General features: G+C 49.8%; 1 protein-coding gene across 1 annotated transcript; it reads right to left on the reverse strand.

The window, feature by feature from the left end:
* Positions 1 to 925: 925 nt before the first annotated feature.
* LOC144126192 (2-acylglycerol O-acyltransferase 2-like) lies at positions 926 to 22187 on the reverse strand. Its single transcript, XM_077660190.1, has 6 exons — positions 22105 to 22187; positions 12084 to 12360; positions 8379 to 8611; positions 7137 to 7311; positions 3630 to 3829; positions 926 to 1829 (listed from the first exon to the last, which is right to left on the reverse strand). Exons 2-6 carry the CDS (start codon positions 12344 to 12346, stop codon positions 1678 to 1680), a joined length of 1023 nt encoding a protein of 340 aa, XP_077516316.1. The 5' UTR covers positions 12347 to 12360; positions 22105 to 22187; the 3' UTR covers positions 926 to 1677.
* Between the last annotated feature and the right edge of the window lie 352 nt (positions 22188 to 22539).

The raw sequence follows: 22539 nt of genomic DNA on the forward strand, positions 1-22539 counted from the left end.
TTATTTTGTAGTGACGTGTTTCGCCCCACAGGCTTCCGACGACAAACGGGAGTGTAACACAGACTGAGTCGGAAACACAGGAGGACCCATAATGTGCAGCCTTCGTAAAAGATGCACAGCCCACGCATTTTGCTGCTCGGCCGTGTCGTGCGGCTTTTTTTGCATATTCAGCATTCCATCAGATCTCTCGAAAGTGAGAGGCAATTGCGCCTTCCGAAGCTTACGACTTCCAGAGGTTGCGAACCCTTTGAAGCAAACCACTTGGGCTGTATCTATTTGACGAAAGGTGTACACGTCTACCGTTCCTGGTATCCCCGGCGGCACTGCTCCCATGCAACAGAGTTAGTGAGCCGACCAACCAGCCTCCACAGCAACAGGATCGGCACCCAGTACACTACTTACGCGACGATCCCCCGTTTTCGGCTCGACTGGCCGTCTGTGGTGCTGCTCGGGCAGGGTCACGATGACTCCTCCACATGCGGCCGTCAGTACTGCTGCGAACCCGTGGTCCGACCCCACAGCGGCCGGCACGCAACTTGGTCACGGTCGATAACTGCGCGGAAGCGTTCACTCCTGGCTCAAGGTTATGCATCTGCACTGACGTCCGATTCTCAAGAATATTAGCATGCAGCTGCTTTTCCTTGGCTGTACTTCGAGATCTGGACGAAGCAAGTCAAGGATCATCTTCAACTGCCGACCCAGCAGAAACTCGGCAGAACTGCAGCTTGTTACCTCAGCAGACTTGACCTATACGGGGAAAGGATTCTCTTCGTACGCTGAGGACCGAGCTTCGAATGGTTTCCACTGTTCTTCCAAAGCGGGTTCTCGTGAGTCCGTAAGGCTGGTGACAGGCATGGGTCTCCGTACTTAATTGTGAAACAATGAAAAATTCACATTTTTAGTGAGAAAAATGAGACTCAATGAGAACCAGAAAAAAAAAACGCCGTTCATGTTTGTTCAAAGTTTTTGTCACAGAAAAGCACAGCTGTGAAACAGGACCGCGCAGACCTCTGCTGCGTGCATTCATGATACCATAGAACGCAAGAGAAGCACAGAAATGACATTTATTAAAAAAATTATAGTTTTGCTAAGTGCCCACCATCGCTATCATTACTGAAGATAAACACCTTCCACCATGCAGAACGGACACAGTTATAACATTTGGCACTGGTGGTCTCGTAAATTAACTGCACATTTCAATTCTGACTAAAACTGAGCAAGCGGTTCAAAAGCTGCGCTTTCTTGAACAATGTTCAACGCAGGCATTGACGGGGCAGGGCAGCTGTTGCAGGACTGTTCGGGAGTCGTTCGCGTGCGCGATCATGCAAAGGAAAACTGCGCAAAAAATTGACCTGCCTCCGCCTTTGTCTGCGACACCGTTTCACACGATTTCGACTAGAGGGAACAGTCTCGGGGCAAAGGGAGTGTGCACCACCGGCGCAGCAGCGTACCACCACTAAAGAGCAGATCTACAGCCCCGGGTGGTGTGCCGGCGGACTGCATTCGACGCAAGTACATGATTCATCAAAGGACGCCATGTGCTTACTTCGCGCAGGTTCGACTCGAATCGACTCGAATCGAATCATACTCCGAACCGACCCGCTCGCGCGCGCGCGGCACTGTACGCGTGGTACCCAGGCCAAGTCACTAGCGCCAGGCAGGGCACGTGACGTGGGCTCAGACGATGGCCAGCTCGGCTTCCGGCGCCCCGCATTGGCCCTTGTGCTCGTTGAAGAGCTGCAGCAGTGCGTCCACATACTGTCGGTGCACGCGGTCGACCTCCTCGTCGCTGGGGTTCTCGCGCCGGGGGACGTCCAGTGGTCTCCCGACTGCGGCAGTGCGTGCAGCAGCAACGTTACACGCCACCCGACACGATAAGGGCATCTTGCCGCAAAGTACCGTGGTTTTTAAAGCTTCATTTAATTTATTCGCTCCTTAACAGCCTGAAGGCAGTTCATAAGGGGAGGCAGGTTAACACGTTTAGCGTTCCTCAAAAATGCTGCAAAAAAGGAAAGAGAAAAAAGCGAAAATAATAATAATAATAATTGGTTTTTTGGGGGAAAGGAAATGGCGCAGTATCTGTCTCATATATCGTTGGACACCTGAACCGTGCCGTATGGGAAGGGATAAGGGAGGGAGTGAAAGAAGAAATGAAGAAATAGGTGCCGTAGTGGAGGGCTCCGAATTAATTTCGACCACCTGGGGATCTTTAACGTGCACTGACATCGCACAGCACACGGGCGCCATAGCGTTTTTCCTCCATAAAAACGCAGCCGCCGCGGTCGGGTTCGAACCCGGGAACTCCGGATCAGTAGTCGAGCGCCCTAACCACTGAGCCACCGCGACGGGTGCGAAAATTGCCCCAAAACGCAAGAATAGAACAAGCAATAATAAATGAATATTATTAGGATGTCATGGATAACAAATTCATTTAACATTTCGTCAGCTAAAAAAATTAGGAGAAATCGAACAAAAACATAAAAAGCAGAAAAGAAGCAAGGAGTGCATTTTGTCCATGGGGAATGACATGTTAGATGGACTGACTTTCTAAAGATATAGTTTATCGCGGAATGTTTTTCTACTTGTGCATGAGACCATGTTTTCCAGCAGGAAATTCGATAACACTGTTGCATGAGCTATTCACTGCTAGACTGCGGGTATCAATTCTTGTCAAATAATACGTATAGCGCGACCAATACAGGGACAGCCAGGACCCATGCTTTTCTTGGTCGCACAACGTATTTCTTCGTATCAAGCACCAACAAGCTAAAGGGCGCCCTACTCTTTCACGTTAACTAGTGGCTTTAACTTGAACACGAAGATCTCAGAGGCGTTGCGAATAGTTCATGTCGAAACCATGGGTAGTAATAAAACGTCTGAAAAAGAAACTAACAAGAGATGAGGCGACCCGACGCGAGAAACGGCAGTTCAAGGTTTATTTTCTTTTCTTTTCCAGGCGACTTGGTTGACAACCAATCATTGTTTGCTGATGAAGAGCAGCGTTAATATACGCACGTGCTTCATTGCAGGTGCAAGCCTACAAAGGGTCGGCGCTAGTAGTTGCACGCTGATGAAGAGCCGCGTTTAAATATGTGTGCTTCACTGCAGGTGCAGGCGCAAGCCTTCAAAGGGCAGCTATTGGGTCCACTCGATCTGCACTTTCAGCGCGGCTACTGCTTCGATCGTTTTTCTTTAAAATTCCTTGAAAAACTATATTAAATCATCCTTTAATAAGAATTTACGCCCTCTTGCTGGGCACCTCTTAGTAACATCTTGGAGAAAGCAGACAGTTTCCAGCGTTGCCATCACCTTTGGCGCTCGGCTGCCGGCCCGAAAGACGCGGGTTCGATCCCGGCCGCGGTGGTCGAACTTCGATGGAGGCGAAATTCTAGAGGCCCATGTGCTGTGCGATGTCAGTGCACGTTAAAGAACCCCAGGTGGTCGAAATTTCCGGAGCCCTTCACTACGGCGTCCCTCATAGCCTGAGTCGCTTTGGGACGTTAAACCCCCATAAACGAAACCAACCAAACCTTTGGAGCCAGATATCACCCATGACACTTAGACATGTTTCACTGTGTCAGAATTACGCCCTGTGAAATGAGTACTTTTCGCCTGTGCAAGATACTTGCCCACGGTGACAATGGGTCGCCGGCGGGGCAGCCAGCCCCAGCTGTACTGGAACACGCCCCGTCCGAGGAACAGCGGCGGTGAGAAGCCCAGCCTACGCGTGAGCCACGCCTGGATGCGCCTCAGCCGCGACCCTTCTGCGTTGTCCGCCTGCGAGAACAGCTCGTTCTCGCCGAACGAGAACACTGGCACCAGCGGAGTCCTGAACAAAAAAAAAAAGGGGGGGGGGGGGGCTCGTTAACAACAAAGCGGCCTCGCCTCACAACTTAGATCTTCGCACAGCTCTAGCGAGTGAGTGGGCAGAGAGAGAGAGACTTTCCCGGAAAGCCGGCGGACACGAGTCCATGCCCCGGAACAGCTTTTCTGCAACTACAAACATCCCAGAGAAAGTTGTGTGGCTTTCAGGTGTACTGCCGTTATTCGAAGTGTATACCCGTTGTCAGCCATGGTGGATGCAGGGCGTCAGGAAGGAAGACAAAGATGGAGGGGACAGTGAGGCTGCAACAAAATTTAGTTGCGAAAGCCGCATTTCTTCCTGGCGCCGCACACCCACCACGATCTGATTTCCTCCAGAAGGGGCTTCGGACCGCTCTGGGTTTTACTTCGGGTGCAGCGCCGAGGGCGCGATGCTGGGAGGGGCTCCTCCGTGGCGGCGCTGCGCTTATTTAAGAGTAATTTCTTGAACGTCAGCACGCACTTTCCACGAAAGTTTACATTCCAAAATTCGCACCTTTGTAATCAGATTTGTCTTAGCGTATTAACACCTAAGACACTTCGAAGCAGCAGGCATTGACCTAGAGGAGACTTCCCTCAACCCTTTCATTGTAGGCTACAATTCCTGCTGATGACATGGGTGCCTGTAGCGGTAGTTGTGAATGTGACGTATACCTATCTCCCGACTACATTTGTGCACTGCAGTGAAGCCATCTAACCATTTAGGTTTTGCGGTGAAGTTTGCCTTGCGGGCGTGCTGTTCCCCTAATGGCACCATTAGTAAGCGGCGAAGCAACCCTACCAAGGAACGCTGTTATTGCGTGGTGAAGTCCACCTAGCAGGCGTGAAGTTGCGTTGAGTCATCCCCCCTATACCCAAAGATATGCATCTGGAGTATCACCAAGAAAGAAGGACGAGATGTCGAAATCTACATCAGCGCCATCACTCCCCAGGTCCCCATCTACACAGGCGCTGCAGAACACGATTACAAGGCGGCCATGACTGCAGTCGTCACAGACGAGTACTGGCGGTTAAGAACAGCTGCTCCATAACAAGCACCATTCCAGAAGAAGCAGAAGAGGCGGCCATCGCCATGGCTATTGCTACGGCCGACGTGCGCACAATTATCAGCGTTAGTAAGGCAGCCGTCCGCAACTTCGCCTGCGGCTGTGTCTCCCCAAGTGCACATCGCAATGCTGAAGGCGCCTTAATTTGCACCACAATCGAAAATCACCGTAACCTGGACTCTAGCTCACTCTGGACACGCCGGAAATCTAGCTGCCTACACCTCAGCCTGAAAATTGTCCTACCGGGCGAGGGAAATCACTGGGCGAGAGATGGTGTCGGGATCCAGGGGTAGGCCCCAAACTTGCCAGGAACATCAGCATATTGACTGCCGCGGATCCTCTATGGACCAGCGCAAAAGTTTTTGACCAAAACTCAAGCGAGCGCGTGGCTACGGCTTACGGCAAATACCTACCCGCACCTACTTCTACTGTCCAAAGTACACCCAGATAGATAGAGACCAACATGCAAATTCTTCTCACAACCAGCCACACTACAACACTCCCTATGGGAAGGCCAACACCTACCCCTCACACCCAACAATCGCCACAACCGAACAGTGGGAGGCATTGTTGCGAAGCTCGGAAGCCGCTGTTCAAGAGAGTACGGTCACCTGGGCTGCGGAGGCCGCCGCGGTGCAAGGGTTTGCGGCCCTCTGATCGCCAGGCTTTCTCTAAAATATCTCAGAAATAAAGTTGTCACCTACCTACCTACAACTTGGCGGCGCCCGGCACTCTGCTCGCCCGCTTCGAACCAAGTAAACTGCCCTCGCTGCGTTCTTCGATGCAAAACTAGGGAAGCCTTTCTAACCCACCAAACAAGGAGTAAGACACAAAAGCTCTTGTTCCTGTGGCCATTGGATACGAATCCGCGCTTACTCCCGGTCTTAACCGATATCAAGTCGAAATTTATTTTTTTCAATAACTCCTTATAACCCGTTCTTCGTTTTGTATTTGTACTTTTTAAAATATCCCAATTTTACATATTCGAAAGGAAGTGGTCAGCAGCTTTGCAGCCCTCTTGGGCAAGAAAATAAACGGTGATTTACTGTGGCTGTTGATTCTTTCCTCACCCATAAATTTTCTAATTTGGAACGCGTTTTTTTCTTGAGGCAGACAAAGAACAAAACATTGTCGCAATCACGCTTAGCATAATCATGACCTTAAAAGCAGACAAAGAGAAAGTCAACGACCTGGTGAGGAAGGCGTATAAGAGCTTTCGGCATTCCAATCGGTGCGTCAGCAGAAGAAGCTGGGAATTCACAACGCGCTGGACGAAATAATTGCAGCCCACCTAACATCGCAGAAATGCCGCCTAGTCAACTGCAGCTAGGAGAGGCAGATCAGTGTTGGACGCAAGCTACAAGCACAACGTCATACTGATAGGAAGCCCCGGGCCCGAAGGGCTGAACAAAATATTACTAGCAAAGCCCAACTCCAAGGAACATGCGCCCGATACACCACGGGGAAGAAGACAGGCCAGAGCTGAAGCCATAGAAAAACAATGAAAGAACGACAGATAAATACTATATGCAGACGCAGTAGGGCCGGTTGGAGGCATGATGACAGCAGTCACAGATTCGGATATAGCAACCTCAGAAAAAGCGCATCAATAAGGTGCAGAAACACAAAAAACGCGGAAGAGGCAGCCATTGCGCTCGCAATAACCACACAGAAAAACACATACATTAACCGATAAAGGCAGCCATTAGGATTCTGACGGACATGAAGGAGGCCGAAAGGCAAGCAAAGCTCATGTGGACACCAGCGCATCAGTCCTTAGAGGGGAACGAAGGCGCACACGCCGCAGCGCGAACGCTCCTACCCCGGACACCCCAACACATGACCGAGCACAATTACTCAAACCTGCTGACCACATACTAAGAAATCCTACTACACTATAGGCTAAGCGGAAGGGAACACGTGCCACCGGATGAAGAACTAGACAAGGAACAAGAAATAACACATACTCAAGCCAAAATTAAAAGACGACGCAATCTACCCGAAGGTTACCCAGAAGATGAAGAAAATGTATTCATCATCATCTGTGCCTCTTGTGCAGCCACTGAAGAAGATTTCGTTTTTCGACTCGGCGATCTCGGCTCCGCGCAGCAGCACGCGGCGCTGCTGACCTACGTGTCTGCCCAGGCGGGCGCTAATGAGTGATTACTTCCTCGCAACGGGAATCCCCTTCAGGCGAGAGGAATGGCTCAGTGGCAGTAAGGCACGTACCCGTGCCTGAGCGCCGCGCGGACGAATCCTTTGCGCCGGCTCAGGAATAGTCGGTGGGAACCCGGCCGGGCGTCCAGCGCCTCGATGGCCCCGCCCACGACCAGCACGGCTGCGTTGCCACGCGCCTCGCCGCCCAGGATCCAGTCCAGGCTCTGCCGAGACGCTGAGCACATGCCTGCGCATGGGAAATATTCGTCGTACGCCGTCACAGAGGGGGGCTTCCCTCCCCCTCAGCTTCCTCTATAGCTCTCAGACAAAAGGGGTCAACAAAACGTTATTCGCATTAAATTTGGCTGCTAACGTCCGTTAAGACAGCTACCTTTTACTTGACGTCATGAATACAACGAGGGAAGCAGTTGAGCATGGTATACATACTTGAGTTTTAAGGTCCCGAAGCTGCAGCCTGGTGTTCTCATATGTAATGTGCATTTTCTAACTTCATTTGCAGAAGTTATTAAAAAGAGTGGTGGGGGTCAGTGTGTCTTTCTAACATACAAATGGTAGGGGTTTAACGCAGCTAAACCGAGTAGACCTGCGAAAGGTGTTCGTTCTTCAATTGGAGAGGTCACTTAAGCTGTTGTCGTTGCCGGCGTTGTGAGCGAAAGAGCAGGTGGCAGGCCATGTGACCTTGTGCCGTCATCACTACCACGGCCACCGTGGCAAGAGGCAACCTGCCCATCGGATTGTGAGCAAACTGTCTACCGTGGCAGTTAAATTAATGATTGGTTGCTCGGGAAGAGCAACCTATAGGTCTCACAAGCCCCCACTGGTGGCTCTCTTTGAAACAGCCACCTGCCAGTGAAGTGTCGGGTCCCTTAATCGTGCGCGTCCACTTCGCCAAGGGTTGTACGAGGACTCCCCGCGATCTATGAATGTAAAGTAAAGAATGACAAATTCCGCATATATGCGCATGTAGGCAGAACCTAAGCGAAAAGAGTTCCCCAGGCCGCTGAAGACACCCATTAACACTATCGCGTCATACCCTTAAGGCAGAGCTTAAGCGTCCCCAAGTTTTTCCTTGCGTCTTTTCCTTTCTTCGCCAGCGTTACCCTCAACATCTCTCAGCTACAGGGCGCAACATTTGGGCCGCCCGACACAAAGGGCGCAGGCACGTAATACCATCGCCGCCATTGGAAATGTGCCGTTGAGAGAACGGAATCATGCGCCTCCAGTACAAGAGAGGTCAAGGATGCTACGCCCAGGAAAGACGGAGGGGCGCTCAGTGCCAGAAGCGCTTCTTACCGCCCGTGAGCAGCAGCTCGCGGTGCAGCGGGAAGGAGAACTGGCCGCGCAGCACCAGCAGGTGCGGCCGGATGCCCGGGAAGGTGGCGCTGAAGTCGGTCGCCTCGGTGGCGAAGTTGCAGAAGGCGCCCGCGCACATGATGCCGTGCGGGTGGTAGCCCAGCAAGTAGTTGCGGTCAGCCGGAAGCTCGCACGTCTTCACCAGCCGGATGGGGAAGTAGTCCCGGAAGTACCTGCGCGCAGCCTTTCCTCTCTTTCGGCCCTTCATGTACAACGAACCAAACACGAAGCGTGACGGCAGTCCATATAGTACAGGAAAAAAAAAAGGTTACGAAAGCGTCGAAGGTACATCTGTATCAATTTTTTCGAAATTCTCGCAGTGGCATTCCATACCCTTACGGCATTCTTGTATACTATTTTGAAAATTCGACAGTTTTTCTTTTTTCTAGTTATACAATAGTTATGAACTGCTGCACTTACTGCACTTTCCGATTTCTCCTGTAGGCAACGTGAAATAATCATTCGGGACCATGCCGGTCAACATTTCCGAAGAGACCCCGGCCCCCTCCTTTTCTACCCTTGGCCGGCAACTCTTGGGGAGTCACGATGTCATTGGCGCCTCAGCCGTAACAAGCGCCTGGGAGAACAGTTGTGACATGAGCGCTTTTGCAGAAAAAAAGCCGCTGCCATTTCTTAGCCAACTCTTTGCGGCCACTTCACTGCTGATGGTGCGTCTTCATCGACAAAAAAAAAGTTCGCATGAAGTTTCCAATGCGAATGAATGGTAACAGCAAATAAAAAAAAATGGTCCTTGTTTTACCTGGTTAATCTAAATGTACCTTAGGTGCGCTAGCACGTTTGCCTTGTTTAGCTTTATCTTTGTTTATCTTTCTTTAGCTTGAAAATTCCAGCTGCACCCATATGTTCTTGCAGTTGTTCCGCGGCCTTCCTTTTGCGATAAGCCGCCTGAGCTGCTTGATGCGATTAGTTTTCGTTCCCTCCGTTCGATTGTCTCTGAAGCCACCTGTATATTCGCCTCTCTACTGCACAACCGTGCGGCGACTTCGCCATTCGCCTCTTTTTTCTGGCATATGCATGTGCCCGCAATAGGCGCCTCGATCTTCATCTGTTTCCGCATCCCATTTAACAAGGTTATCGCCGCTCTGCTTCGGCTTGCCGCCTCGCTTGGCGCTCTCTTCTTTGGCGTTGCTGTTCATCTTGCCGTGCCAGTCGTTGGGCCTCGGAGTCCGTCGAAGGACCTGCGTCATCCACGATTTGCCGTTTGCTGCACTGCACGTTCCTCCGGCGACATTATACTTCGACTTTTCTTTCTGGCCTGGCATCTGCATGTGCCCGCAACAGCGTTTCATTCGCTGGCTGCAGCTGGCGCGGAGCTCCTAGCTTACCGAGCTGCCTCCCACTGACATCAGTTGGCGCGACGCTCCTCCGAACTTACCCAAGGTACCCCGAGGCTTCAACCGGAAATAACGGCTTTTTCGTAAGTGACACATTTAGTGCGAGCGCACTAAAAATGCAAAATTACGACTTGCCGTCCCGACAAATCTAGCGGGCTATTATCGACATATGAAAGAATATGACAGCTAACTATAGAATCAGCGCAACTATCCAAGAGATATTCAAAATGTAAATAATAAGGGAACTTTTATCAACCGCGATGCGAAGCCAGCCCTGCATGGGAAAGGGCCCGAACAGCGAAAAAAAAAAGAAAATTTAGATCTTTCAAAAATCGCATATTCGTGTTCAGCATACTCTAAAATACCTGCCAACAAAGTTTCAAGGTCTAATTCCACCTCCAGCTATTAAGAAAGCATTATATTTGACGCTTTCGAATAATAATAATTGGTTTTTGAGGGGAAAGGAAATGGCGCAGTATCTGTCTCATATATCACCGAAATGGAAATTTAGGTGCAAAACTGGGTAGAACTCCGCGCCCGTCGATTGCCGCAACCGCGTCCTCGATGACCGCCATCTTGGCCTTTTCCAAAGCTGGCGCTCTTCCCTACATTCTGGCATTTTTTTTACTATTGTGAACACCTATTGGAACGTGCGCATTCCGCCGTTTTGTAAGGCCTCTATTACGACCTCCGAGAGGATAGCGGGCGCACTTCAAATGCGATAAATTTATGACTGACCTTGAGGAAGTTTTAATTACGTTTCTGTGGTGCAATTTCAAATAATCTTATACCGCTGAATTCAGAAAGAACTGAACTATGAAGGAATATCTTTTATGGCTGAGCCGACCATATCGTATTTTGTGAGCTATAATGTAACCTAATTACATTTCCTAATTATGGTGCTTCAACACAAAACACGATGATGTACCTCAAAATCAATATAAATAGCATAGCTCCGCTTGGCAGGTCTTTAGATACAGCTCCAATTCAATCGGAAGCAAAAAATATTGAGGGAAAGTGCCCTAACGACCCGTAGTAAATTACACAATTCAGCTTCTGTTCTTTCCTCATAACATGAAAGCTAACTGAGATATACTGAAACTAATTACGTTTTCGAAAACAGCATTCGAATGTATCAATTTTCTAGGCAAAGCATACCAAGTAGTTTTGCGCTAGCATTTAAAATGGTGACGTAGCCGCAGACTAAAGGCGCGACGATGGTCAGGCTTCTCCTCACTACGCTGTAGGACTGCAGGGAAACTTATGATGGCGTCATTGTCGCCGAAATTTCATATGTACGCTGCCTTCGCCCGCATACTGGCGTGCGTCGTGCAATGCCTCCAAACAACTCACCGTGGGCTTCACCTTCGGGCGCGCTGGGTTTCTTCCTTGAAGCAACCGTTTCTTCGCTGGAAACGTGGCGCCACCCCACGTGACGTCATCAACGCGACTCCAGCCCGTCGCGGTGCACTGCAGAGAAGCCTGGACGCCGATGCGGCTTTATCCGGCGATAAAACTTCGCTATTTAAAATGCTAGCACAAAAATAATTCGCATGCTTCATCTTTAAGCTTCACGCAGTCGACTCTTTTAAGCTGGTCGAATTCTAAAACCTGCTCTTCAGTTGCCATTTAAGCGTTATTGTTAAACCTACTGTTATCTGTACACGGGTTTTATAAAAAAAAAAGGGGGGGGGGGCATGGATACATCCCAAAACATGTACCATGAGTTGAAATGGGAAGGCGAAAGCTAGCGGCATGATTACTAACGCTTTTGTCGAGGCCGTACCGAACATCCAGCCCCATATGTGCCACAGAAGAGATACGCAGGTCCGTTTGTTGCCGACAGCATATACTCCCAAAGCACAAAACGCTTTCTCTCCACAGTGTCTAGATGTGCTAACCACTTTAACTGACCGTCCTTTATTGAAGTGCTTTGCTGGTGGGTTCTTCGAGCGCACTACCGAGCCTAAATAAGCTGTGCAGGACAATACGTGGCCATTCTTCGGCTATGCTAGGAGGTCCCAGTACAGTCTTTTTCACAATATTGTTCACGTGTTGTTTTATGAATGACGAAGGACCTTGCGTGCCGGAGGAGGGTGTCATCGTAAGAAGCGTCGAAAGAGTGCAGCAGTGGGCATAATTTATGGGTGCACCGTGTTGGCATCCGTTAAGGGAGTAAAGCTTTTTTTCCCAGTGCAGGCACACGCATTCAGAACGGGAAGCGCTCTGGAAAGAGGCAGTGTGGCGCGAAACATGGCGACGGCCTATCGAGAAGGCCGCAGGCTCTCACTTCCAGAGGGTCCAGCGGCGCGCCCACTCGTTGCGGCGGCCCCCGCGCTCGCAGATGTCGCGGTCCCAGTACAGCCAGGCGGCGTACAGCAGCGGTATCGGGTAGAGGCGCGTGTGCAGCAGCATGTAGAGCAGCAGCAGCGTGCATGCTACGCCCGCCGCCAGGAACGATGCGGCGAAGTACAGCGCCGCCAGCGTCTCCAGGCGCCGGTGCAGCGGAAGCCACAGCGGAGCCCACTCAATGCCCAGGAACCGCATGCCCATGCCAGGTACTAGCACTGCAGTCAAAACGGGGTCAGGCACCTAACGCTCACGAAATATTTTATACACAGTTTTCCAATCAGACCTGCTTTCCGAAGCGTGCATGAGAGGCCATGTCGTAAAACGACGACGGCTGGTACCAAAGAAAGAAATTGAAGTCTTCCTGAAGACAATTGACACGGGTACACACTTTGTCGATCTCAGTGCGACTGTACCGCACACCTTGTCTGTAAGCAGAGCGCGCTCAACGGTAAGTTGGCGGCACCGTCGTACGTCGCACCAAAGCGAGGAGAGTCTCAGCGTTTCGCTCATTGCGTTGAACGAAACTGCGGCGGGTGAGCACTTCCTTCTTATTCCTGGGTTGGTTCGAGCGCTGCACTTCTTAGAATTGCAAAAACAGACAGGCGCAAGTAGACAGGCAGATATACTTACAGGATTTATTCGACCGGGGCAGAAAATAAATAAAAATGTTGTTGTTGTATGGGGTTTTATGGCGCATAAGCAACTATGGCTATCATGCGCCAAACACAAGGTTAGATGATGCTATGTCAAGTGTACAGAGGTTACATTATAATAGATTTAAAACACTGGCTTTCTTTAGAAACTTACAAACAAGTGAAAATTCGACGAGTGTTTGCTCGCCTAAAAGCAATGCGGGATGAAATGGAATGTGTTCATTGTAAAATACTGTAAAAACTTTTTGCCTAAGTTCTTCGAGATGCGAACATGAAATTAAAATGTGATTTACTGTGAGCTCTTCACCACACATTTCACACACAGGTTTGTCTTTTTTTGTTAATAAGAAATTATGGGTGATGTGTGTGTGACCTATGCGTAAACGACATAAAATTACTTCGATAAAACGCTCTTTATGGTGGCATGATTTCCATTCTTTTATAATGGGCTTTATAGTATGCAGCTTGTTGTGTCCTTCATTTTCCCAAGAAGCTTGCCACTTGTCTCTTAGTCTGCTATGCACTAACTTCATGTAATCCCTAGGAGGCAAATTCACATGTTTTATTTCCATGGTTCTGGTTTGTGCAGCACACATGTCGGCTCTCTCATTGTCCTGAATGCCAACGTGACTGGGAACCCAGCACAATTTTATAGCATGTTTTTGTGTTGTGACCTTTACTATATTATGTATGATGCTTCCAATCAGTGGTTCCGTGGCATTTTTAGAGTTTAATGCTGTAAGGACGCTCAGTGAATCTGTATAGATGATGCTGTTTTTGATGTTTTCATTTGTTATTTTCTGCACCGCAACACTAACAGCATAACACTCCGCGGTGAAAACTGTAGCACATGAGGGAAGTCGTACTGCATTTTCATTTTTTCCTTGTATTACTGCGCTTCCTACATGAGCATGAGTTTTTGACCCGTCAGTATAAAATGGAGTGTAATTTCTGTATTTTTCTTGTAGTGCTAGATATTCTTGTATTATCTGGTCGTGTGGTGTACAAGTTTTCCTGAGGCGTGTTAGTGTGATGTCACACACTGTGGGAAGAGTGTACCACGGTGGTAGCGCTTCGCATCTTGGGGCAATATTTTTAATTTCATTTAGTATGTTTAGTGCTTGGCATTTTTCTTCGAAGCGCAAGAGCAACGGCTTAATTGCGTGAGGCTTGTTGTTGAAGAGTATTCTGGATGGGCATTTCGTGACGATTGAGTAACAGAGATGTTTGGGGTGAGAAAGGATTTTGAGGATGTATGTACAAGTTAGTGCAGTTCTTCGATCTTCTAAGGAAGGTTCATTCGTTTCCACATACAGACTTGCTATTGGTGAAGTTCTGTAAGCACCGGAAGACAACCTTAAACCAAGATTGTGGATAGGATCTAGTCGTTTTATGTAGGACGGTCTTGCTGAGCCATATACTATGCACCCATAGTCTAACTTAGAGCGAACAAGAGAACGATAGATATGTAATAGGCATGCCCTATCAGATCCCCAGCGTTTTCTTGACAGTAGTTTTAGCACATTGAGGGCTTGGGAAGCTTTTTTCTTTAAGGTGTTTATATGTGGCAAGAAAGTGAGCTTTTTATCGAAAGTTATCCCTAGAAATTTATGCTCTTGTTTGACAGGTAATTGGGTTTGGTTTAGATATATTGTGGGGTTGGCCTGTAGGCCTCGTCTCAAAGAGAACAGAACCGCTACTGTTTTCTGAGGGGAAAATCTAAATCCGTTTCTATCTGCCCAGGTAGCCAGTTTATTTATTGTTATTTGTATCTGTCGCTCACAGGTGGGTATGCTGGATGACGTGCATGCTATTTGGAGGTCGTCTACGTAAACAGAGTACATTATGGATTTTGGGATTACTTTTCCTATTGAGTTCATTTTGATGATGAATAAGGTCGTGCTGAGGATGCACCCCTGGGGTACGCCAGTTTCTTGTGTAAAAGTGTTGGAGAAGGTTGCACCTAGGCGGACTCGGAACGTGTGGTTGGTTAGGAAGTCATTCAAACAGCTCAGCATCCTGCCGCGGATACCTAGGTCCGCTAGGTCACGGAGGATACCGAACCTCCACGTGGTATCGTAAGCCTTTTCCATGTCGAAGAAGACCCCGATACAGTGTTGGTTGTGGATGAACGCTTCCCGAACTGTGTTCTCAAAGCGAACGATGTGATCGGTTGTGGAACATGTCTTTTTAAAACCGCACTGGTGTATATCTAAAAGTTGCCGGGACTGAAGTATGAAGGTTAGTCTGATGTTTAGAATGCTTTCGAATGATTTTGCTATACAGCTAGTGAGTGCTATTGGCCTGTAACTGGTGGGAGTAGTTGGTGGTTTGCCAGGTTTTAGGAAGGGTACTATGATTGCTTCTTTCCATGCTTGGGGGATTTCTCCACTCATCCATATTTTATTGAAAAATTTTAGGAGAGCCTCTATGGCAGTCTCAGAGAGGTGAGCAAGCATGGCATAATGTATATTGTCTGGGCCTGGTGCTGTCATTTTACCGGATGTTAGTACTGTGTTTAGTTCCTGCATTGTAATAACCTGATTGTAGTCTTCGTGTATGCATGTTCCAAAGGGAAGTTTTTGTTTTTCTACTATTGTTTTGTGCTTTTGAAATGTTTGTGTATAGTTGGATGAGCTTGAAACTGTGGAAAAATGCTCACCCAATATGTTGGCCTGTTCTTCTAATGTTGTTTGAGTACCGGGTGTTGTTAGCATTGGAAATGTGAATGGAGTAAAATTTCCAGTGAATTTCCGCACCTGCTCCCACATTTTCTTGGATGTTATTGAGCTGTTTATGGAGGATATGTACTGTTGCCATGATGCCCTTTCTGTGTTGCGTCTGATGTATCGTGCTTTGGCTCTAGCCCTTTTGAAGATGAGCAAGTTTCCTGCAGTGGGATATCTGCGAAGGTTGCCCCAAGCCTTGTTTTGCTGCTTTTTAGCCGATGAGCATTCGTTTGACCACCAAACTTTATGTGTTTTTCGTGCAATTTCAGACGTTTGTGGGATGGCTTCTATTGCTGCAGATATTAAGCATGTGACAAATTTTTCATTTAGTTCTTCTATAGTAAGGGTTTCGGCATATTCTTTTTCTAGTGTGGCCTTCGTTCTGAAAAGTCCCCAATCGGCGAGGTGAATTTTCCATCGCCGTGGCTTCGTAGGGATGATGGATGTAGCTGATGTTAGCTTTAAAACTGTAGGTAAGTGATCACTTCCCCGAGGGTCGTCTAAAACATCCCAAATAAAATCATTAAAAACCGATGGTGATGCAAACGCTAAATCTAGGCAGGTCATTTTTCCAGAGCTGGGGCAGCAGTACGTTGCTTTTCCAGTGTTCATTAAACATATGCTATTTGAAAGAATAAAATCCTCGATGAGCTGACCCCTGGAATCAGTATGCTCACTTCCCCAGAATGAGGAGTGTGCGTTAAAATCCCCAATTATGACATATGGCTCAGGCAACTGTCCCAGAAGTTCTTCTAGGTCATGCATAGTAATTGTGTTGTGTGGTGGCATGTACACAGAACATATTGTTATTGTTTTATGGCTAATGATGTTTACTGCGACCGCTTCTAAGTTCGTCTTTAATGATACCTCTCTTGCAGGGACATCGCTTTGCGTAATGATAGCGACGCCTCCTGAGAGTCGGCTAGCTTGTTCTCGGTCTTTCCGGAAAATATTATATTTTTTTAAGATGTTTGTGTGCTGTGGCCCAAGGTTCGTTTCTTGCAGGCACACAGCTGTAGGTGCCATTGTTTTGAGCATATCGGTTATGTCTGTAGTTTCTGTGTAGACCTCTACAGTTCCATTGTATTAGATATGCCATTGTGAGAAGTTGGGGATTGGGGAAAGTCACTTATTTTCAGGAGCAGTGATTCGTGGTTTCCCTTTTTTCTCTAGGGAGTCTCGCCGCCGCTGTAGCGGTGGCGAACTAGGAGTTGTATCCATCGCCACTTTCGTGGCGCCGGATTTCTGCGGAGATTCCGCGGATGCGTGTTTTTTAGATGTCCGCGGACTTTCGCCGACATCCATCTCCTCCACGGTGGACGTGGAGGATGCTTCTTGGTTGCGATGGCCCGTGGCCTTCGCATTCGTCTTTTTTGCTGGCACCGCTGAACCAGGCCCTGCTCCAGCGGCAGAGTCTTTTGGGCCAGTAGTTGCCTTCTTATAGGGGTGGGGCGACAGGTCCAGTTCAGCATAGCTGTTCTGGGTGTCTATCGCCGAGGATGCCACTGCTGAAAGTAGGGCCTGAGGGCCTCCGGCGAGGATCGCGTGGTCTTCCCGCGAAATTTTCAGCCCTGTGGACTGTGTCATTGACTTCTGTGGTGGGGACTTGGTTGTCGACCCCAGGTCCTTCGGATCGACCTGTGTGCCGACAGAAACCGAAGGCGGCGGCGGTCCCCGCGTCACCACTTCGGAGTATGTCCCTTTCTGTTGGAAAGAGACGCGTTTTTTTGCTTCAAAGTAGGACAGGTTTTCTGTGGTCTTCAAAGTTATGATTTGTTTTTCTGTTTTCCAAACTGGGCACGACCTGGAGTACGCGCCATGTGCGCCATTGCAGTTGATGCATTTTGGAGTGCGTTCGCATCTTTCTTCTGTATGTGCGTCTTCTGCGCATGTGACACACGTGGGTTTGCCCCGGCAAGCCAACATGCTGTGTCCAAAGCGCTGGCACTTGAAACATCGTCTCGGATTTGGTATGTATGGGCGGACTTTACAATGGAGGTATGCGGCGTGGATGGAATCAGGGAGAGTTGTACTATTGAAAGTTAGGACGATGTGTTTTGTCTTGATTTCAGCATTATTTCTCCGGATGGTTATTCGTCGGGCTGCTATTACTCCTTGTTCAGCTAGTTCTTCTTCCATTTCCGCATCCGTACTCTGTAGGAGTTCATATTCAGATATGACGCCCTTTGAGTGGTTCAGGGTGCGGTGCGGGGTTACCTGTACGCTCATTTCTCCAAGATTCTGTAAAGACATCAGTTTCGCGCTCTGTTCTTTTGTGTTTATTTCTACAAGGAGATCTCCGGTTCGCTGCTTTTTTGCTTTGTAGTTTTTGCCTACACAGCTTTTTAGGGTGTTGGCGATGACAAATGCAGACAGGTTGGCTACCGGTTCATCAGTGTTTGAGTGAACCATGAAAAACTTCGGAAACGTTTCTGGTTTCTGTGGCATCAATTGTTTCGCATCGGTGCGACTCCTTTTTGGGAGCCGATCAGATTTTTTTGAAAATTTTTCCATACGGCATGTACTGGCTAAGGGTTCCAAATACTTTGTCGCCTCTGATTCACCCTTATACACAGAGGAAGGTCCCGGGACTCCCCCCCTGGTAGACAGACGAGGAGCCCATCAGCCGAGGATTGACCACTTCCTCGACCGCCACCGTTCAAGGTTTCTTCCCTCCACCTTTCAACCTATCGCCACGGTACGGATGACAGCTTCGGTATGGAGGCTAAGGGTCCGTGGTGGCGCCAAGCACCAACACCTCGTTACACAAGGTGCCCTTGCGGGAATAAATAAAAATGAACTTGCCATCTGGAATGCTCTAAAGCTAACCGGTTTGCAAATATAGAGAACGGAAAGAAAAAAAAAAAACTACGTCCAGACCACAGATAACTCCGGACAGCAAGATAGAAAAAAAATGTATATTAGGGGCGGATTTGCGGGCAACTCTCGAGGGTTGCGGCTAAGGTTGGCAGTCACTGTGAACATCTTGATCAAGAAGATGGGGTTCATGCGGTGGTGCGGAATAACATGAGATACACACCAGGGCGCGCCTTTCGCTAAAAGCGTTTCATAACAGCCATCCGGGAAAAAGAAGTTCGCTAATGCAGGACGACACTACTGCTGGAATGCCGTGCGCCTTCTCCTAATGAGGTTCTCGTCCCATTATGATCTGTCGCATGCGGTGAGGGCGTCCGGCTGCAGAGCCCTATGACGGGGAATTGAACCCCGGCTGCGGCGATATAGGCGACATGCACAAGACGCCTGTGTAACTGTCCGATGCCAGTGCGTTTTAAAGATTGAGGGTGCCAGCAGAAAAATTCTCAGGGACACCTAATTCTGTTGTGTGTTCGCAATGCACTGGCAGCTGTTGACGGCTTTAACGGAAGTGAAGTCACTTTTGGTCTGGTGGCGTAACTTCCCTCCAGCCAATGGGGATGTTCCGGTCTGGTGACGTCACTTTACTCCAGCCCATGGGCGAATTTTTGTATGACCGATGAATTATGTGCCCTTCCTTTCCGCAAAGCCATAGCCGTCTAGAACATTGTCAACGCCAACGCCAATGAAGACAGTGAACGCCGACATCTTTCGCTTTGTATATCCTGGATTAACTGAGCTAATCAACATTAATTTTTTCGAAATGAGCGTAAAGCGCAGGATGAGCGCCGTCATGAGAATGAGCGTGAACGCGGACGTCACGAGGACGAGCTAGACAAAGCGCGCTCAGCACGTCGGTTGCTGGAGACGCAAAATGAGTCCGAGGCTCTCCGAGCAAGAAGCAAGCCCGGGAACGGAGGTGCCGATGCGGCTTCCAATGAAATTAGCGAAGTGACCCTGGAGGCAAGGCGCTTGAGTACGGCGAACGAGATCACCGGCAATGCGACCGCAGGGCGGAAGCAGAAGTGGCACCGGCAGCAGACCAGTTGGTTTTACAGACACTTCCCGAGCACAGTGAGCCTGCGTTCAAAGGAAATGAACATTGTGTCGTCAAGGGACGAGGGGGCGAGCTCGACTGTGCAATCGGGGTAGAGGTGAGCTCGGAAACGCCTGAAGCGAATACGCTGGAGGAGCGGTTCAGCCGAGTGCAGGTGCCACTCTCAGACGTCGCAATGCCGCCCGACCTGGCAGAGGGGACACTGGGGCAGAGACTCGGGAAAGGAAAAGATCCCGGCGACATCGCGGTTCCCGAGCGCCTGACCGAGCAACGGGCTGCGGAATGTCCCGACCCTCGGGATGTCCAAGAAAGAAGGGCCGACGGTGTGGTCTAGGTAGAGGACGGCTCGGGTGATGTCAGAGGAATGGAGGAGCATATCTCAGACGCGTCGGCGGCAGAGCCAGACCGCGAGTACGGAGCACGGTTGTGCCCCAAAGGGAACCAGCGGATAGCGATGATGTCACAGTTCCCGCAAGTGGCCGATATGGAGTCGGTCGATTTCCCGGAGAAACCGTTTTGCGAGGAGCCGGCAGTACAGGTGGGACATGCTTGGGGGTGGAGCAAGCCGGTTGCTGCGAGACTGTCGTCTCCGCACAACCGGCAAATGACGTGCGGTCACCAGACACCCGGCAAGTGGGATATTGCAAGGTTGCAGCACCGAGGCTATGTGCATCAACCGAGCAGCCAAGCCCTGTCAGGGAATGCCCGTCGCTGCGCATCGAGCGCGAGAAAGACCTTAGCAGCCTAAAGGGCACGTGATGTGCAGGACGCCTACCGAACTAGCGAAACACTCAAACGGCAAGAACCTTTCTAACGCCGAGGTGAAAAGTTGGTCCGAAGCTAGAAGGAATGCTGACCACGCTACTCTGCAAAAAAAAGCGGCTGGTGGCTGCCAAAACCGCGGAAGCAGCCACGAAGACCAAGCACGCTAGCCAGCTCGAAGAACAGAAGCGGGCGAAAGCAGCGGCAAACAAAAGGACCCGGCCGATACCCGAGTGTGGCCACCATCTTTTATGAGCCGTACTGGAATGCGCTACGCCTTTCCTGCAATGTATTATAAGCTTACACGGCGAGACATAGCATTTTTCCAAAGTTTGCTTTATGGTTTATGGGGGTTTAACGTCAAGCGACTCGGGCTATGATGGACGCCGTAGTGAAGGGCTCCGGAAATTTCGACCACCTGGGGTTCTTTAACATGCACTGGCATCGCACAGTAAACAAGCCTCCAGCATTTCTCCTCTATCGAAATGAGACCTCCGCAGCCGGGATCGAACCCGCGTCTTACGGGTCAGCAGCAGAGCGCCATAACCACTGAGCCACCGCGGCGGCCCTCGCGTCTGCCAAAGTGGTCGCCATAGGATAACTCCAAGAAAAGGGACAGCGCAGCTGGAAGTCAGCAAGGAAAATACCAATCAGCGTCATGCTGCCACGCAACTCAGCCCACCCTCCGTATAGGGGAGGATTTATGGTTTAGGGACGCAAGAGAAACGGGCCAAGTCAGGGAAAGCGGCTGCAAAGGGCACCATGCATTCAGTGGAATCGTCGCCATAGTGTTCCGTTCACGCCTTCGCAATTCCAGGACATCCCAACGTCCGACGACACTAACGTGGACACTTTGATGCCGACAAGCCCCGCGGACCCGGGAACTCCGCCAATCCCTCACTGTGAGAGTCAGCGACAGGTCGTGGTCAGTCAGCGACAGAATCCCATAAAAGAACTCGGATGCAACGCGGAAGCTGCGTGTGCAAGTGACCCGGCTGGGCCCAGAAGTGAAACATCCATTAAGGGTCGCCGGAGAAGGGGAGATGTAGAGGATGCAAATATAATTCAGGCGAGGCATATCCACTCACTGCTAACCGTCAGCTCGGGTATCTCGTACCTATGCCGCCCTTGTGTGGACATCGCTCCTAGGCGTACGCTCTTCGCGGACCTCATTCGGAGATAACTAAACGAGGCACTTGCGTTACGATTATTGTGCTGGCTGATCGTCGCTTCCTCGCGACGTTGAGAGACTTATGAACTCCATTATACCTGAATTGCTTGGCAGCGTACCTCGGTGATTTGGAGTAAAGATTTGATCTGAAAAGATGTGAAGTAATCGCAATTGGCTCGCGAAAGCGGCCTGTGGCGGTGATACCCGTGTCTAATTTTTCGCCCATTTAGCTCATAAAAGATCTGTTCTCAATTAAAGTAGTACATTTAATTGTCGATTATAACAAGCTAGGCACCAATAGACCAACTTCAATTCGCCTTCTGCGACTGCGACCCTTGAAAAGGTTCTCCGTAGTTGGTACTTGGTCAGTTCAATGGAATACAATGCGCAAAGTAATACATGGGTCAGACATGGGCGGTTCTTGTAGCTCTGCCCCGGTCAGTGTTCCTAATAGCGCTTCGTTGGCCCGTTCGAACGTTCACAATTAGCCACGCTGCACAGAGAACTGCGCGCAAAGACGCTACCCACTCCTCGAGTCAGTTAACGCCGTCGCGCCTGTTAGACCTGCCGAGGGACAGCTATATCCCGAGTCTCGCAATGCGGGTGACCATAGCCGAGTGCTGCTGGTCGCCGCGCGCGAGCCGTCGTGACTGCAGACACCGCTACTGCGGAAGTTGGCTGAAGCGCGCGTCAGTAAGAGAAGGAGTACGCACCCAGGCGAACGTCGTTCGTGGTCCGTACAGTACGTAGCTCGTGCAAGCGTTCCGCGGAGGGCAGTCTCTGCGGGGGCGTCGCGTTGCTGGCGTTGCTGTTGCAATCGCTTATCAGCGCCCCCTGGCAGGGAATAGATAAGCGTGGCTTGGCCACTGCTCTCGCCGATGAGCGGGAGCGATGCCACCAGATAACGGGCGAGTGTGAAACTTCGTTGAAAGTATACTACTCCGCGAACGCTAGTGCGGCGCGACCGCGTCAGCTGAATGAATTCCGACCTTGTTGCTGGAATTCGTGTCAAAGTGGTAACCATCCTAGCTGCGAGAGGCGCCTGTGAAAGAAACGGCAGCAGTACGGATTTCCGTCTTTGCGCCCTCAAAGTTGTTTTAGAGCCAGTCTTGTTTTCCCTGTACGCTAGTGAGCTACCATCAATTACG

This window comes from Amblyomma americanum, chromosome 3 (genome assembly GCF_052857255.1).
Source record: "Amblyomma americanum isolate KBUSLIRL-KWMA chromosome 3, ASM5285725v1, whole genome shotgun sequence".
Classification (NCBI taxonomy): domain Eukaryota; kingdom Metazoa; phylum Arthropoda; class Arachnida; order Ixodida; family Ixodidae; genus Amblyomma; species Amblyomma americanum.

What these genes read in the sequence shown, in the direction of transcription:
- LOC144126192 (XM_077660190.1), bottom strand. Translation starts at nt 12,346, where the DNA reads ATGGGCATGCGGTTCCTGGGCATTGAGTGGGCTCCGCTGTGGCTTCCG. An exon ending in CGCCGCTGGACCCTCTGGAA is followed by an intron (nt 8,612 to 12,083) that starts GTGAGAGCCTGC and finishes GGCTGCGCGCAG; the next exon opens with GTACTTCCGGGACTACTTCC. An exon ending in CGCGCGGCGCTCAGGCACGG is followed by an intron (nt 3,830 to 7,136) that starts GTACGTGCCTTA and finishes TTTTTTGTTCAG; the next exon opens with GACTCCGCTGGTGCCAGTGT.